Source organism: Gallinula chloropus, assembly GCF_964237585.1.
Source record: "Gallinula chloropus genome assembly, chromosome: 21".
Classification (NCBI taxonomy): Eukaryota; Metazoa; Chordata; class Aves; order Gruiformes; family Rallidae; genus Gallinula; species Gallinula chloropus.
The window spans coordinates 5,500,517-5,516,417 of NC_140106.1; the positions used below are offsets into that span (position 1 = coordinate 5,500,517).

General features: G+C 55.6%; 2 protein-coding genes across 2 annotated transcripts in view; one reads left to right on the forward strand and one right to left on the reverse strand.

The window, feature by feature from the left end:
* Positions 1–899: 899 nt before the first annotated feature.
* Positions 900–7,795, reverse strand: LETM2 (leucine zipper and EF-hand containing transmembrane protein 2). Its single transcript, XM_084273791.1, has 9 exons — positions 7,590–7,795; positions 6,901–7,044; positions 6,484–6,618; positions 5,280–5,483; positions 4,346–4,465; positions 3,664–3,774; positions 3,440–3,526; positions 2,750–2,824; positions 900–2,206 (listed from the first exon to the last, which is right to left on the reverse strand). The coding sequence occupies exons 1-9, from the start codon at positions 7,641–7,643 to the stop codon at positions 2,156–2,158; spliced, it is 981 nt and encodes a 326-aa protein (XP_084129917.1). The 5' UTR covers positions 7,644–7,795; the 3' UTR covers positions 900–2,155.
* A 4,527-nt stretch (positions 7,796–12,322) lies between these two features.
* NSD3 (nuclear receptor binding SET domain protein 3) overlaps positions 12,323–15,901 on the forward strand; it is a 42,434-nt gene continuing 38,855 nt past the window's right edge. The window contains exon 1 of the mRNA XM_084274028.1: positions 12,323–12,461. The gene's annotated coding sequence lies outside the window, so the exon portion shown is untranslated. The remainder of the gene's footprint in view (positions 12,462–15,901) is intronic.

Below are 15,901 nucleotides of genomic sequence, written 5' to 3' on the forward strand. Positions count from 1 at the left end.
CAGCAAAGCCAGTGGCATCCTGGCTTGTGTCAGAGACAGTGTGGCCAGCAGGGCTGAGGAGGGGATTGTGCCCCTGGGCTGGGCACTGGGGAGGCTGCAGCTGGAGTGCTGGGTCCAGTTCTGGGCTCCTCACCATCAGAAGGACATTGAGGTCCTGGAGCGAGTCCAGAGAAAGGCAACCAGGCTGGGGAAGGGGCTGGAGGGCAAATCCTCTGAGGAGCAGCTGAGGGAGCTGGGGGTGTTCAGCCTGGAGAAGAGGAGGCTGAGGGGAGACCTTCTCCCCACCTCCCCTGCCCTGCCAGGAGGGTGCAGAGAGGTGGGCGATGGTCTCTGCAGCCAGGGGACAGGAGATGGGACAAGGGGCACTGGGCTCAAGCTGTGCCAGGGCAGGGGCAGAGCAGATGTGAGGGGAAAGTTCTTCCCTGAAAGAGTTGTGGGGCTGTGGAACAGGCTGCCCAGGGAGGGGCTGAGTCACCCACCCTGGATGTGTTTAGAAAAGGGCAGATGAGGTGCTCAGGGATCTGGTTCAGCACAGGACAGGAACAGTTGGACCTGATGATCTTAAAGGGCTTTTCCAACCTGGTGATTCTGTGATACTCCTGAAGCCACGTGCAGGTTACTCCAGCTTCTTCACCCCCCGAGCACCAATCCCAGCACTCACCAGCAGCCAAATCTTGTGCCAAACGTGGGTGCTCTTCCCTTTGGGGAACAAAACCCCCTGAGAGACAAGGCAGGTGCTGCAGCTGTTGGGTCACAGCTCTGCTCGGGTGACAGAGCTCCTTACCAAGGAGATAAGGCTTCCCTCAGGCAGCCAAAGGCGATGCTGTTGCGGCGAACAACAGCTACTGGCAACACCTCATCGGTGCTACACAGAGACAGGAGCCACGCTGCAGCCAGGGGGGTATTTTATTGAGATTCAGGTTTCCTTCACAACGATGAGTTAAGCAGGGGCGGCAGAGCGGCTGTGCCAGCGCCGCCGGGGTAGAGGGCGGTACAGGGGCCGGTACAGCGGGAGGGGTCTCCGGGCTGTCAGAGCCTGATGGCACCCGGCTAACGCGCTGCTAACGCCTCGGTGACCGGCTCTTTCGAGTCAGGAGCATCCGAAAGGCCAGCTGACCTCTAGCAAAGCCCCCTCCTTCTAATTAGCACCAAGTCTAACTTGACAGTAAATATAAATATAGATTTAAAACCCACGATGTAACATCTGAACATCTACCTAGGATAAAGTAGACAAAAATAAACCAACAAATCCTAAAAAGAGCTTTTCAGTTCCTCTCCTACAGAGCCTGCTGAAAAGCCAGAGTGTGTGAGGAATCATTCTGTAAAGCATTGTTAAGCCTGGAAGCACTTGCTGAAGGGTAGTTTTGAGCTGGATATGGTTTAATCAAGCCTTACATCAGACCTGGGAAGTGTTTGTGTGTCCCCAGGTTGCCATCTCACATCTCTGCCTCCTCTAACAGTGCTTGGCACCTGCTGCAGCTCTGGCTGGTGAAGGCTCAGTGCAGCTGGAGCTGTCCTGTGTGCTGCTCTCTGCTCATCCAGAGAGTTCTTCATGTCCTGAGCAGTTCAGTTCAACCACACCACTGAGGAGCACTGGTCCTGCCTTGGCCATGGTTATTCTCCTCAGGGAGAGAGGAATAAACCAGTTAGAGGTGACGTTGGGCACACTGGTTAGGGGTTTAAACCACACTAATTAGGATCCAGAGCTGGAGCTCGGAGCAGGACAAGCAGCAAGCCCTGGGGCATGTTCCTGTGGAGGATTTCAAACTGGAACAGGCTTTACTGGACTACAGCCCAGCTCATCCCATGCTCAAGCCTTCTCAACAACAAAAAGCTGCCTCTCCTAAGGTTTAAGAGCAGGCTGCCTGCTCAGGAAGAGCACAGCCCAGCCAGCAGCATTGTTATTAACATATTTACAAGATAAGTTAAGTGGTGGGGTAGGGGATCCAGTAGAAATGAGAAGCTGGTGCTGCCCTGCCAGTCTGAGGCTGGCACAAGCTGCTGGCAGAGGGCAAGGTGCCTGAGGGGTACCAACACCTTCCTGTGCAGCACAGCATCCTGGAAAACCTCCTGGAAAAGCACTCTGTCCTGTCAAGGAGGTGCAGAGATGAAAGTTGTTCTCTCCTGGGGTTGGATAGTCCTTGCTGGCTCCAGGCTAGGCTCCATTGGCGCCAGCCTTGCTGCTCTGAGATGCTTCCATTTTTGCCTAGGTGTAAGAGAAAGGGTCAGATTTTAGGCAATCCTGAAACAAATGCTGCTTAAAATTCAAAACCTGGGTGGGTAACTTTCCACTCAATCCAGGAAGCTGCTCTGGGGAGCAGCAGTTGCCTAAGAATAAAGTTATTTGGGGTAAAGGAGCTGTTCTCCTGGTGATAAAAGTCAGCCTGGAGCCCTAAACTTCCTCTAAGTGGGCTCCCATGATCTGTATGTAAGCAGCTAAATTGAAATCAAACATTCAGAGAAAAATAACTAAGCAAAAGGGCAAGTAGAAGGGTTTTTAAAGACATGAAGTGGCCCTGAACACTGTGGCAGTTCTGAGGGAAGGCTGGTCTGTCTGTCCTCGTGTCCCAGAGTATTAAGGGAGAACAAGGAAAGGAGACACCAGCATCTTCCCCCTGCTTTGGCTGTGGTTTCTTAGCCTCATGTTGGTGTTTAACAGCTCCCAGTGCAGTTCTTGCCCACAGTTTTTCCAGTTACTCCTTGGCTTTAACATTCAAGACACCCTGAGGCAGAGATTTCTGCTGTTTACCTCTGGTGGGGGAGGCTGAACTGACACGTCTGAGCCCAGCAATGTCTCTGTTGGCTGAGATAAGAATTCTTCATCCTTTAAGGAAAAAGCAGCTTTAAGTCACAGAAGCCTCTTGGAAAACAAAACTTGAGCTAGGTTTGTCCCTTGTCCTCTCTGAATAAGGCTACTCCCTGCAACGCTGTGTGTTGGCACTTCCATTGCTTCCCCTGTGATTTAACAGAGATCTGGAAATACTTCAAGCAGCTGACACAATACCCTCCTTTAATTTCTGCTGCTGCTTTTCTCAGGTCGGACTGATGGAAGGAATTCACTTCTGCTGAGAAACACATGCTCTGGCTTTCTTCCTCTAGGTATTGACCTGGCCAACTCAGCCCCAGTTCACTGAGAGAGCTGAAAACCAGTTCACCTTTAACAGGTTTCTCTGAGCTAAATGCACCTGGGCTGAAGTCTCTGTGTTTATGCAACCAAAGCAACTTGGAAGCTTGTACGTGCTCCTGCTGGAAGCCAGGAACAGGGTGTTGAATAACCAGAAGCTTCCAGCAACAGGACAAGATGTGCCACAGCAGATCTCCTCCTAAGTCAGAGGATGCAACTGGTCTCTGCCTAGCTCTGGAGAGGCTGTTCCCAAACTCTTCCCAAAGCTTACAGCACTACACACTCTTTTTCCTACTCAGGCTGCTATTTCCTAACCTTTCTTCCCTGAACAACAGGGGCAGGATCCAGGAGGGTCTCTTGGCCTTCAGGAAGGGTCGTTGCCATTTCAGCAGCTCCACCAATCTATGGGAGAACAGAGAGCTGGGTGCAGTTATAACCTCAGCCCACTTGGAGGACCAAAGAACAAGATTTGCATCATTCTGCTTTACTTTTTATAACGGTTAAACTATTAACCTGGAAGCTTCAGTCAAACAACTCACCTTATTTTGTGGGACTGGAGCAGCTTGTGGCTTTACATCTATTAAGTACAAGGCACGGGACAGCAGGAGCAGGGAAGGGGGAACGTTCTCTTTTAAGTGCAGATCCAGCCACTGTTGGAAGGAAACAGAAGGCAAAGTTATTTCATGTTTGCTCTCATTCAGTACTTACTTCATAGCACTCTTTGCCCTTAAGGACCTTAAAGCTATCTTGAGCTTGGCTACTGCAGTTCTGACAATGAGAAGAAATAGTTTTGAACAGTTTTGAGAAAGGAAATCTCCAGCTAGTAGTGAGGCAGCAACATCACTGAGTCAGCCAGCAGCAAAAGCTAAGTGCTCTGCCTTATCCACAGCACCTGAAAGCAGTCTGAATGCTTACTGACAGGAGTGTTGGCTCTACTTTAAGTCTCAGCTACTTTATAGAAGCTTAAAACATATTCCACACACCCCCCCCCCCCCCCCCCGTTTCATCTTGCTTCTCTCTGGCCCAGGTGCTACCTGGTGTTCTCTTTAGCACAGGACACAATCTGGACTCTTCTTGCCTTAAAGCTCAGCTATGCTGGAGAGGATCCATCTAGAATGACTCATGAATTCATAGAGAAACTGTGCCTGCTCTCTCTGAACACTGCATGCTGTCATCTTAGCAGAAACCCTATCAAACAAGGCCAGACCCTGGTGTACTTGCCTGTGTGAGCTGTTCCTTCAGCTGCTCCTCTGAGAGCCCCAGCGATCGCATTCCTCTGGCTCTGCAGGCACTCTGCAGCTCAGACACGCTCAGGCCATGGACTCCTTCCTTGGAGATCATCTGAAATGGAAAGCAAGGTTCCTACCTGGGCACAGAGTAACCAAAACCTTGATGGACTTGGTGAGTTTGAGCCCCAAGAACAGCCTGGTTAGGTAAACATGACCTACCAATACACAGATGAGACAGAACTGGCTTTGTAGATGATTCATCCCACCCATGAAAGGTGGGATTTCACAACCTCTAGACAATCTCTTCCACTGTTTTACCCACTCCCTGAATGTAGCTTTCTTTTTCTTAGCAAGTTGGAATTTCCCTTGCTGTGACTTCACAACTATGACCCATTGTCCTTCCCCCTGTGCACCTGTAACGCTTGTTCCATCTTCTAAATAACCCCACCAGCAGATTCTCCCTTCTACATTCCACCTGTCATGCTTGTTCCATCCTCTAAATAACCAGCAAGCAGGTTCTCCTTTGGCCTTCTCCAGGATGAATGAACCCAGGATGGGTTTACGTGGGTTTCAGTTGGTTACAAGCTGGTGTTTCCACACAATAATTGTTGCAGAACTGGGACATCTCTATTTTGTGATAGTACAACACCCAAATAGAAATGTAAGTGTGCTCTAAACAGGGGCAATAACCACAGTGCCATGCTTGGGAGGGTCACCAAAGGCAGCCAGGCTGCAGGAGGGTGAACTCTCACACTGTTTTTTCCCTGGAATCACTCATGGGGTGAATCCAACCCCCATCAATGACAAGGTTCACACCTGAGGATGAAGCGTGGGCAGCGACACACATCTCAGAGCAGGCAGAACCTGAGCCTGTGAAAAGTGTGTGTTCCACCCAAGCAGTTACCCCTCTGCTGCTTTAAACTCACCTCATCATCTGCCTTGATAGTCCTGAGTCTCAGCAGCAGCTGGAAGCGGAGCAGGTTGTTGGTGCCAATGGGCTGCAGCTCCAGCAGTTTGCAAAGAGCCACCAACTGGGGCCGTTCCAAGTGCTCCAGGGTCAGCTCGTCCTCAAAGAGCTTGGAGAAGCGCACGATCTCCTGGGTGCTGGGCTGGTGGCCAGTGTGAGGAATCTAAAGGAAGCAGAGGCATCAGAGGCCAAATGTAACTGGAATCAGCCTGGGAATTCTCTTCCCTGCCTGAGGAGGAAGCTCTTCCCGTGTCCCTGCCTCTGGAGGGAAGTGGAGTGAGTTCAAAGTGAAACTGTGTCTCTGAGTGACTGTTTGAAGGATTTCCCAAGGGAAGACTCTCACTGCAGGGTGGAAATGCTTGTCTCTGTCAGGCAGAGAAGGACCTGGGGGTGTTAGGTGACTGCAGGATGAGTATGAGCCAGCAGTGTGCCCAGGAAAGCCAATGGCATCCTGGCTTGTGTCAGAAACAGTGTGGCCAGGAGGGCTGGGGAGGGGATTGTGCCCCTGGGCTGGGCACTGGGGAGGCTGCAGCTGGAGTGCTGGGTCCAGTTCTGGGCTCCTCACCATCAGAAGGACATTGAGGTCCTGGAGTGAGTCCAGGGAAGGGCAACCAGGCTGGGGAAGGGGCTGGAGGGCAAATCCTCTGAGGAGCAGCTGAGGGAGCTGGGGGTGTTGAGCCTGGAGAAGAGGAGGCTGAGGGGAGACCTTCTCCCCACCTCCCCTGCCCTGCCAGGAGGGTGCAGAGAGGTGGGCGATGGTCTCTGCAGCCAGGGGACAGGAGATGGGACAAGGGGCACTGGGCTCAAGCTGTGCCAGGGCAGGGGCAGAGCAGATGTGAGGGGAGAGTTCTTCCCTGAAAGAGTTGTGGGGCTGTGGAACAGGCTGCCCAGGGAGGGGCTCAGTCACTTTCCCTGGATGTGTTTAGAAAAGGGCAGATGAGGTGCTCAGGGATCTGGTTCAGCACAGGACAGGGACAGTTGGACCTGATGATCTTAAAGGGCTCTTCCAACCTTGTGATTCTGTAGCTCTGACAGATGAGCTCACAAGCCAGAGTCAGTAGGACAGTAACACCCAACAGGCAGCTTCATGCTGCCAAATCTCTCTGTAATCTTTCTACAAATCCCACATTCTCCACCCAAACCAGCAGCACAGCCTGTTTTACCTGGTGCACGTAAGAAGAGAACTGTTTTCCTTGCCCTGTGTCTGCTTTGTTCCTTTTGGCCATCTCTGCAATGGTTTCCCGCAGGAATTTTGCTAACTCCAGCTTGGCATTTAACTTCTTTCTCAGCTTTTCTTCCTTCATTGAGGAAATAAAACACCATTAGAAAATGGGAAGGGAGGGGATTCTGGGAAAGAGCTGAGATAAGGCTTCAGTACTGAAAGCAAAGAGGCTTTGGATGCACCCTATGTATCCCTGTATCCAGTAGAGTCTTCAAATTCTCCTGTCCTGTACTGGAACAGGTGAGGAACCAGCTGTGTGTGTGAAGCTGATGCTTGTTCACAGCAGCAGGCAGGAAACAAAGGCTCCTTGTGCAGCTGCAGGAGTACAGCACCTAAGGCTTTCACCAAGGACACAGACCTTTTTTGACTCCGTCTCAAACGTGGAGGGCAGCATTTCAGGGAAGAGCTTCAAGAATACAGGTAGCAGGAATTCCATGAAGGGGACAATGACAAACACCAGGAAGGGAACCAGCCGGAAAAGATCTGCACAAGTTCTCAGCAACTGCAGAGAGAAGAGCACAGCAGGAAGTATTGCTCAACCAGAGAGAAGAGAAAGGGGTGAACTGAGTGGTTCAACTCCCTGTGCTGCAGAAAGCCCCTTAATGCAGCCTGGGCTGGGCTGGGAGGGACCCCAAGGGTCCCAGAGCTCCAACCCCCTGCCACAGGCAGGGACACCAACCTCCAGACCTGGAGCTACACAAGGTTGCCCAGGGCCCCATCCAACCTGGCCTTGAACACCCCCAGGGACGGGGCACCCACCCCCTCTCTGGGCAGCCCCTTCCAGCCCCTCACCACTCTCTCTGGAAAGATCTTCCCCCAATATCTCATCTAAACCTTCCTTCCTTTAGCTTCACTCCATCCCCCTTGTCCTGCCAGTCTCTGCCCTTTACCAAGCCCATTCCCCTCCTGTTCCTCTGCTCCCTTCAGGAACTGGAAGGCTGCAGTGAGGTCCCCCCACAGCCTTCTCTTCTCCAGGCTGACCCAGCCCAGCTCCCTCAGCCTCTCTCCGTAGGCTTTTAGCAATGGGTTCATTATGTCTGCACTTACCCTTCGTCTCTCCCTCCTAGTGAGGACCTGGCCATGTAAGAGCCTCCACACCATCCTGGCAGCCACCTTGGTGTCGATCCAAAGCAAGTGGAACCCACTGTAATAATGTTTCAGTTCATCCACGACCTTTTGGCGTAAAGACCTTTTTCCCCCAGGAGTCTCTACAACTTGTTTTGCTGGAGCTTTACCCAGCTTGGTGCCCTGGTTTGCAGCACTTGGGCGGGGAGGAGGTTCATCTGGGAGCTCCTGATGTGAGCAGGAGGATGTGTGAAGCGTTGGTGCGGCTTGAGGTGGTGGGTGAGGCAGGACAGTGCCCAGCCGTGAGGACAGCAGCAAGGGCTGGTTTCCAGAGTCTCTTACAGGAGTCCAGGTTGAAAAAGAACCCACTCGTTTGACAAAAGCAACTGCTGGAGAGTATGGAGGGCTGGAGTGCACCGGGAGAGGGGAGCCTCTGAAACTGGAGAGGTGTTTAAGCAAGGAGTAGTGTGCTGTGGCTCGGGACCGAAGCATTACGCGTTCGTGTTCTTAGTGCCCAGCTGAGCTCAGCATCTGCAACTCCCAACCTTCAGCCATGGACAAAGCACTGCGAGCCTGCCCCGTGTCGACAGCTCTGCTCCTGGGGGAGAGTCACCCCGGGCCTCGGCCGGCCTCGCAGGAGCCTGTCTGCAAGCGGCGCCGGCTGAACCTCACCGGCTGGAGTCAAAGAGAAAGCAGCAGCCCTTCCCCTCACACCAGGCCTCTGGGTACCCAGTTCTCTGTGATTCCTGCCCCCCCCTCCCACAGCGGCGCCTGCTGGAGCAGACAGGCTGCACCCTGACCAGGGGCGAGCAGGGAGCCGGCTCACGCCCCGTTATAAAGGGCAGAGAGCTCGGCGGCTGCCGGCAGCCCTGGCCAGCCGCTGGCAGCCCAGCTCAGCTGCTCGTGCTTGGCCGCCTGCCCCTTCCCAGGCGGCCCTGGAAACAGCCCCGCTCCGAGGCTGCGTTCGCGCCCCGGCAAGCGCGGGAGCCGCAGCCCCAGGGGAGAAACCTGCCGCGGGCAGCGGGGCCGGGCCCGCGCTCACCTCCGCCGGGCGACAGCGAGGAGCATCCTGCGGCCGGGCCGGGCCGGGCGCCTCATCTCCGGGAGCGGAGCGCTGCGGCCGGGCGCGGGCCCGGGCGGGCCTGTGGCGCGTCACACCGCTGCGTCACGGCCCCGCCGCGCCCGCCCCCGGGCCGGTGCCCCCCCCGCCCCCCTGGATCCCCCCCGTCTCGCTGCCCCTCCCCGGGCGCTGCCGCCCCTGCTCACCGCCGGTTCCGGTCCTCCCGGGCTGTCCCATCGCGCGACGCTCTAGCTCGGCCAGCGCCACTCTATGGTTCTTTCTCCTTCGCGCGTCACAACGCCTCTCCGGGAGCCAATGGGAAGGCAGAGCTGCCGCCGCGCCGGCGACCGCCCAATGGTAGCGAGGAGGGGCGGGTCTTGACCCGAGGTGCCCCGAGGACGAGCCTCTCATTGGCTGCGAGGGCGGCGGCGGCGACGTGCGAGAGGGCGGGCCTTGGCGGGTAACGTCACGGGGCGGTGCGTGACGCCATCGCTGGGCAGGGGAGGGGTTGGGGCGTGACGTAAGAGGGAGAGAGAGGAGGTGCCGCCGTCGGGCTCAGCCTGAGGAGATGTGAGGGGAACCAGTGATGGGCCGAGCCGCGCCGAGCCGCACCATGCCGTGCCGTGCCGTGCTGTGCCATACCATGCTGTGCCGTGCCGTGCCGTGCCGTGCCATACCATGCTGTGCCGTGCCGTGCCATACCATGCTGCGCCGTGCCGTGCCATACCATGCCGTGCTGTGCCATACCATGCTGTGCCGTGCCGTGCCATACCATGCTGTGCTGTGCCGTGCCGTGCTGTGCCGTGCCGTGCCATACCATGCTGTGCTGTGCCGTGCCGTGCTGTGCCGTGCTGTGCCATACCATGCTGTGCCGTACCATACTGTGCCGTGCTGTGCCATACCATGCTGTGCCGTGCCGCACCATACCATGCTGTGCCATGCCGTGCTGTGCCATACCATGCTGTGCTGTGCCATGCCGTGCCATACCGTGCCGTGCTGTGCTGTGCCATGCTGTGCCGTGCTGTGCCATTCCGAGCTGTGCCGTGCTGTGCCGTGCCACACACCTCATCAGCCCAGCCACAGCCTGCCCAGCACTCCCAGGACCAGCAGCGTGGTGCATCCACACGCAGGATGTGCCTGGAGCACAGCGGGGAAGAGTTCGGGAGCCACTCCAGGCCCCAAGGGGCCCCCTGCATCCGTGCCACACGCCTGCTGTGGCTCTTCACAGCCCCCTTAGCAATGTCACCCCCTTTCTCGTGGGAGCAGCACCAGGCACGGACTCATTGTCCAGGAACAGGCTTCGGCTCTGAAGTGTTTGGAAACACACAGGCAGCAGGAGTTGGGGCACTGGAAGCAATTAGCAGGGGAACATTCTTGGGGTAGAGCACAGCACCTCTTTGGTCGTTCCAGAGTATTGTTTTCCTCTTGCTTTGGGGTTATTGTAGAGCGCTCAAGCGTGTGGTGCATAAGGAATGCTGGGCTCTGTTACTGATGGAGCTGCGGTTGCTGGCTGGCTGGATCTCCCAGAGCTGGAAATGTGAAGGTCCCAAGGAACAGAAATGCTTATCCAAGGGCTGGGGTTCCTCAGGCACAGGCTGAGTTGCGATCCTCCTAAAGATAGCTAATTAACGTTGGGTTTCCTTTGCTCCACGCTGGGGGCTGGCCATGGCCATGGATCACCCAGCCTTCTTCAGGGGCTGAGGGAGGAGAAGCTGCTCTTTCCTCGTCTGCATCATTTCCAGTAAAGGCTCTCAGGAGCAGGAAGAGGTAACGTGAAAGGAAACGGAACAAGAGAGAAAATGGAGGAGACACTCTTAATTCCTGCCTGTCAGAGGGCACTTAGTTGGCCAAAGGAACCAGGAGGAGGATGTATCCCCATTCCTTGGCTGCTTCAGGACCTCCCCCATTAATATTAAACTTATTATTAATGCTTAATATCAAAGCATTTAGAGTTCACAGAAGGGAGGAGAAGAGGGAGAGAAAGCCTTTTTTAGATCACCTCCATTTTCGGTGCCTTATTGTCTTGAAGGAGGAGGAGAATCGCTGTTTAAATTCACTTTATTACAGCAATTCCCACCCCCCCTTGACAAGAAAAACGCCTCCTCGTCGTGGGCTCCGAGCCTCTGCAAGCCAGGAAATGCTGTGAATTTGGAAATCGTTGCTCAGTCTTTGCTCAGTGACTCGCAAAGCTCGTATCTCTCCGGCTTCCTCTTTCATGTTGGGTCATGTCTCTTTCTACCTAATTCTACTTGGTTCATTGCCTTCCCCCCCCACCCCGTTGCTCCTGCTGGTAGCAGACGTCATGTTATCTTGCCATCTTGTTTACTTTCCATTCCCTTGTGCTTTTCTTGCTTTCCATTCTCTTTTTTAGGGGTTGGTTTTCCCCTCCTCCCCCCCCCCCTTGCACATTCATGTGCTTTTTGCTGCAGGAAAGGATCTATTGTGTGCGCTTGGGTTGCGTTGTCTTCTGCAAAAGAACAGATCCGAGGCTTTGTGGAGGAGGGGAATTAATTGCAAACATCTCAGCGGAGAATTTTTCAGCCAAAACAGGATTAGAAACCACCGAGGATGACAGCGCTTTCTGCCTCCATCCAGCCCAGATGCCAAGCCTTGGGACCCAGGCTCTGTGGGCCACGTTAGCGTCTCTCCAGCTGAATTTGGGGTTGGTATTTTTTTATCCTAGGCCTTGCATTGCCTGGTGGTAATTAAAGATATGTCACATGTCTCAGAGTCACAGTCAGAGTTGTAGGGGTGGGAAGGGACCTCCAGAGCCCATGGGGTCCAACCCCCTGCCCAAGCAGGGTCCCTGGGACAGGGCACACAGGGCGGTGTCCAGCCGGGGCTGGAATCTCTCCAGAGAAGGAGACTCCACACCCCCTGGGCAGCCTGTGCCACTCTCGGCTGTGCCATGCCCGATCCCCAACAGTGGTGCAGGGGCACGGCGCGGCCTGGCGGGCTCCCTAACGCCCCGGCACACGCCGGGCTTCACAGGAACGGGTGCCGGTGTCCGGTGCTGGGCACCAGCCGGTGTCCTTGTTGCTCACCCCGCAGCCGTCGGTCGGGCCGGGAAGCGCCGGGCCTGCCAGACCCGCCGTCGCCTCACCACTCAGCGCCGTTTATTCGCGGGCCGCAGGCGGGCTTCGCGCCTCCCTGTCATTCCGGGCCGTGCAGAGCAACGCCTGGGGAGCCAGAAGCGCCCGTCCTGGGGAGCAGATCCCTGCAGCAGAGGGTATCGCCGAGCCTGTGCCCGCCCGCCTCAGCCTCAGCCGGTAGCCCGGGCCCGACCGGCGGGACTACACTTCCCGTCGTGCCTTGTGGCGAGCGCCATCTGGGCGGCCAATAGGAGCGCGGGGAGCGGCGAGGGCGCGTGCGCGCGCGCCTGCGCGGTGAGCGGCGGCCGCGGCCGTGGCGGGGCGCGGGAGGGGAGGGGAGGGGTGGGGAGGGGGGGGGGGCGGAGGCGGAGGGCGCGCAAGCGGGGCCGGGACCCGGGCAGAGCGGCACGGAGCGCCGCCTTCCCCCGCCGCCAGCGGTCGCCCGCGCCCGCCCGCGCCCCGCCGAGCGCCTCCCCTTGGCCGCACCGGCCGGGAGCGGGCGGTGGGGGGGCGGGCGGCCTCCCGGGGCGGAGCCCGACGCCAGCGGCGGGGGCGCGGAAATCGAGGCCGGGGCTCCGTCGCGGCCTATTGCTGCGGGAGGAGGCGGGGAGGCCCGCCGCTGCCGTCGCCCCCGCCGCCGGCCTTTGTCTCCGCTGGGCTGGGTGGACGCGGCGGGGGCAGTTAGAATGGAACAGACTGAAGGTGAGGGCGGCGGGCGGCCGCGCTGGCGGGCGGCGGGGGCGGCCGCGGCGGTGCCGGTCCGCCCGGGCTTAAAGGGGCCGCGGCCGCCATGTTTGCTGCGGCGGCGGCGCGGCCCCTGGGGCCGCCCCCGCGGAGGGACGGAGGGAGGACGGGCGGCGGTGGCGGGCCCCGGGTCGTCCCGAGCCGAGCCTGCGGGCAGGGCCGGGCCGGGCCGGGTCGGGTCGGGCCCGGCTGGGCGGCGGCGGGCCGCCGTGTCCGTGAGGCGCTGAGCCGGGCCGCAGCGGGCCGGGCCGGGCTCCCTGAGGCGCAGCGGGACCCGCTCGCTTGTCCCGCCCGCTGGGGTGTCGGGAAGCGGCGGGCCCCTGGCGCCTCCTCCTCATTCCCCGCTCCGGCCGGCGGCAGGTAACGAGCGGGTTTCGGGGGCGGGGGGGGGGGGCTGTTCGCGGGGCGAGTCGCTCTCTGCGAACCTCAAATCCTTTGGTGGGGAGAGCCGGGGCTTGGAGCCGGCTCCGCGCTCTCCCGACACGGTGCCGAGCTGCCCGCGGGACCGACCTGCGGGCTCGCCAACTTCTCCCGTGGAAAGGGCCCCGTGCCTGCTGTTGGGAAGGGAAGGGTTCGCTGCCTTGTGGATTTCGTGCGTGTGTTTGGTTCTGGGGACTGTTGCCTCGCGTTCTGTTTTGTTCTGTGCCTCGCTGTGTTGACTCTCAGTACCCTCTGGAGTTTTAACCCAGGTTTAAGATTTTCCATCTGTTGAAAAGAAATTTCAGTGATAACATAGCTCTGTGTGTACCAACCACCCTGAAAGACCACGTAAAGCAGCCTGTAATCGTGCTTGGAGGAACCCCCTGTAGCCTGTTTTGGTGCCTGGCTTGTTGTAGAGAATGTCTTGGCACTTAGGTTTTTATTTGATAAAGAATAAATGCTTGAGAAGCTTTTACTCCAGAAAGTGAGCGTGTGCTTTGTGAAGTTACAGGCTGAGAGTGGGGGGTGCTGATCAAAGGCTCTGTGTTTTGTTTTGGTGGAGCTGTGCTTTGCGTGTCTCAGTTTGCCTGAGTTTGGAGCGGTTCACGTGAGAGACGCTGCAGTTGTTAGGCTGGGTTTGGTAGGTGAAAGCACGTCATGACTCCTAAAACAGTTGGCATTGCCAGAGATCCCACTCCTGATTTTGTGGGAATATCAATCCCTGACCCCTCTCAAAGAATGAAAGGGGTTTGCCCACGTTTCCTATTTGAATCCCAAAGCTCTACAAGCAAATGAATACTCTTAAGTGCATTTTCAAGGCAAACTGTTTTCTCCTTTTTTTTTCCCTTTCCTTTTAAATGCACAGAACTCTTGTTCCTGCTGCCCCTGTTGCTTCTTTCCATGTCACCACAGGAAACTTCTTACAAGTGGCCTTACCCAAACAGACATGACTGTTTCTTCTGGCATTAAAAAAACCACCTTTAAATAGGTATACAGGGAAGTAGTCAGCCTCACCACAATGCTTTAAAGTTTGTCAAGAGGCCTCTGATTCACCGTCAGTGCCTGCCAGAAGAGACTGCTCGGCCCAGCTGAAGGCAGTAGAAATCCACAGGCTACGATTTTTCTGCTAATTCAGAAAAAACCCCAAACCTTGGCATTGTCTTAACAACATGTAAATCAAACTTGCCATGCATTTCTTAAGGACATGCAGAACAAAACAGGGCAAAGCAGACTGCAAAGAAGGAATGCAGGAATCAATAGGAATAATGATTTTATTCTTTGTCTACGGTTCATAGAACTTGGATGCTGTTACAGTTGATAAAGGCGGCTCCCTGGGTAGGATTTTGGCATAGCTGGTAGAAGGAGGGTGAGTATGTTGAGCTCTAGAGAGGAGTTGGGTGGCAGGTGTGTGTGCTGAACTTCTGTGCAAGCCACGTTCTGCATCTCCTGTGGTTCTGGCTCAGCAGTCGTGAGGGTTTGGAAAGGAGGAATGAAAATATGACAGAAATCAGTTGCATCACTTAAAAATCCTGACCAACCCAGCCTGTTCCAGCCAGATGTCTGTCTGTCTGTAGAACACAGAGCACCTCTGTTGAGAGTAGACCCAGGTCTGCCTGGGTTAGACCCTTGACAAGACTGGTACCAGTGCAGGTTAGGTTCAGTTGGAATGGAGCAGTGTGGAAAATGGCTGTAAACGTGTGTGTGGTGAGTTGGGTGCTGAAGGGGAGATGGTAGGCAGTGAGGCTTTGAACCTGTCTGATGCAGGTCTACGTGGGCAGGAGCTGGGTTGTCGTTTGTGCGTCAAGAGCTTCAGCTTTGAAGTCTTGTGACAGAAAGTCCAGCTCAGGGTGACCAGGCAGTGAAGCCATTCGCTGGCCACATAAGATCGACTCCAGTTACTGCTTTTTCAACTTGGGCAGTGAGACAGTGGGACAAGTTCTGTTCTCCCAGCAGATACTTTCCATCTATGTAAAACATCTTCCTTCTAACAAGTCCTAAGCCTGCTGCTTTAAGCAGGGCCACCCACATGGTGGCTGTCAACAGAGAAGGGGAAGTCAGTTAGAAAAGGTTTTGTGGAAACTTGGTTGAAAACAACGTTCATGCTACGCTCCTTATCAGTAGATGTGTCGGTGATCACCAGCCTCAGATTAACAGGCATCTGCGTTGGTCTGAGCGGGGTTTGCTGGCTGGTAGCAACGAGCAGGGGGTGCACACACCCCTCCCTGGGCAGGGGGTGCACAGACCCCCCACCCCGGGTCTCAGTCGTTTTGCTTCTGGCTGGGTACAGCCAGTTTCTCCAGGCCTGCATCCAGCAGGCTTTGGAGAGAGTCCTCCTGCCTCATGCTTGGAGTTTTTACCCCATGCTCCTGTTTGGTGGTGACTGGTGGTGGGTACTCCTGACATTTAGGAAATTCCTCTTACTCATTGTGAAGTTACTGCAACTTTGCTCACTTTTTTTTGAGCCTTTACTCACTGAGCAGTCATGGGAGGGGGATGGATGCACATTTGTGTGGTTCAGAGCTAAGTCCTACAGCACTGCTGTGTTTTGTGCAAACCTCCCTCTTTGGGAATTAGAAGAACTTCCATCAATAATGAATAGGATCAGCAGCATTCAGAATTGTTTGATAAACTGAGAAGCCAGGTATTGTTTAGTCTCCTGCAGCATGAAAGCAGTGTTTGAGAACCTCTCAGAAGCATCTGAGAGTGAAGTTGAACTTGCAGAATACTCATGCTAAAAATGGCTTGAAATAATTGCAGTTGTCAGTGGAAAAACTGATCCCAGAGGTTTCCTAATCTCTCTGAAACTTTCCTGTGACTGAGCACTCCCTGTTTAAGGTGTACCTTGAATTTTTTTTTTTTTGATTTACACTCAAACTGAGAAGCTTGGGGTGGGAAGTGAAACAGACTCTGTTGATGTCTGAAAGAGCACTGTAGGAGCTCTGCTAGCTTGACCTACCTTACCTTGTACTGCTTATATA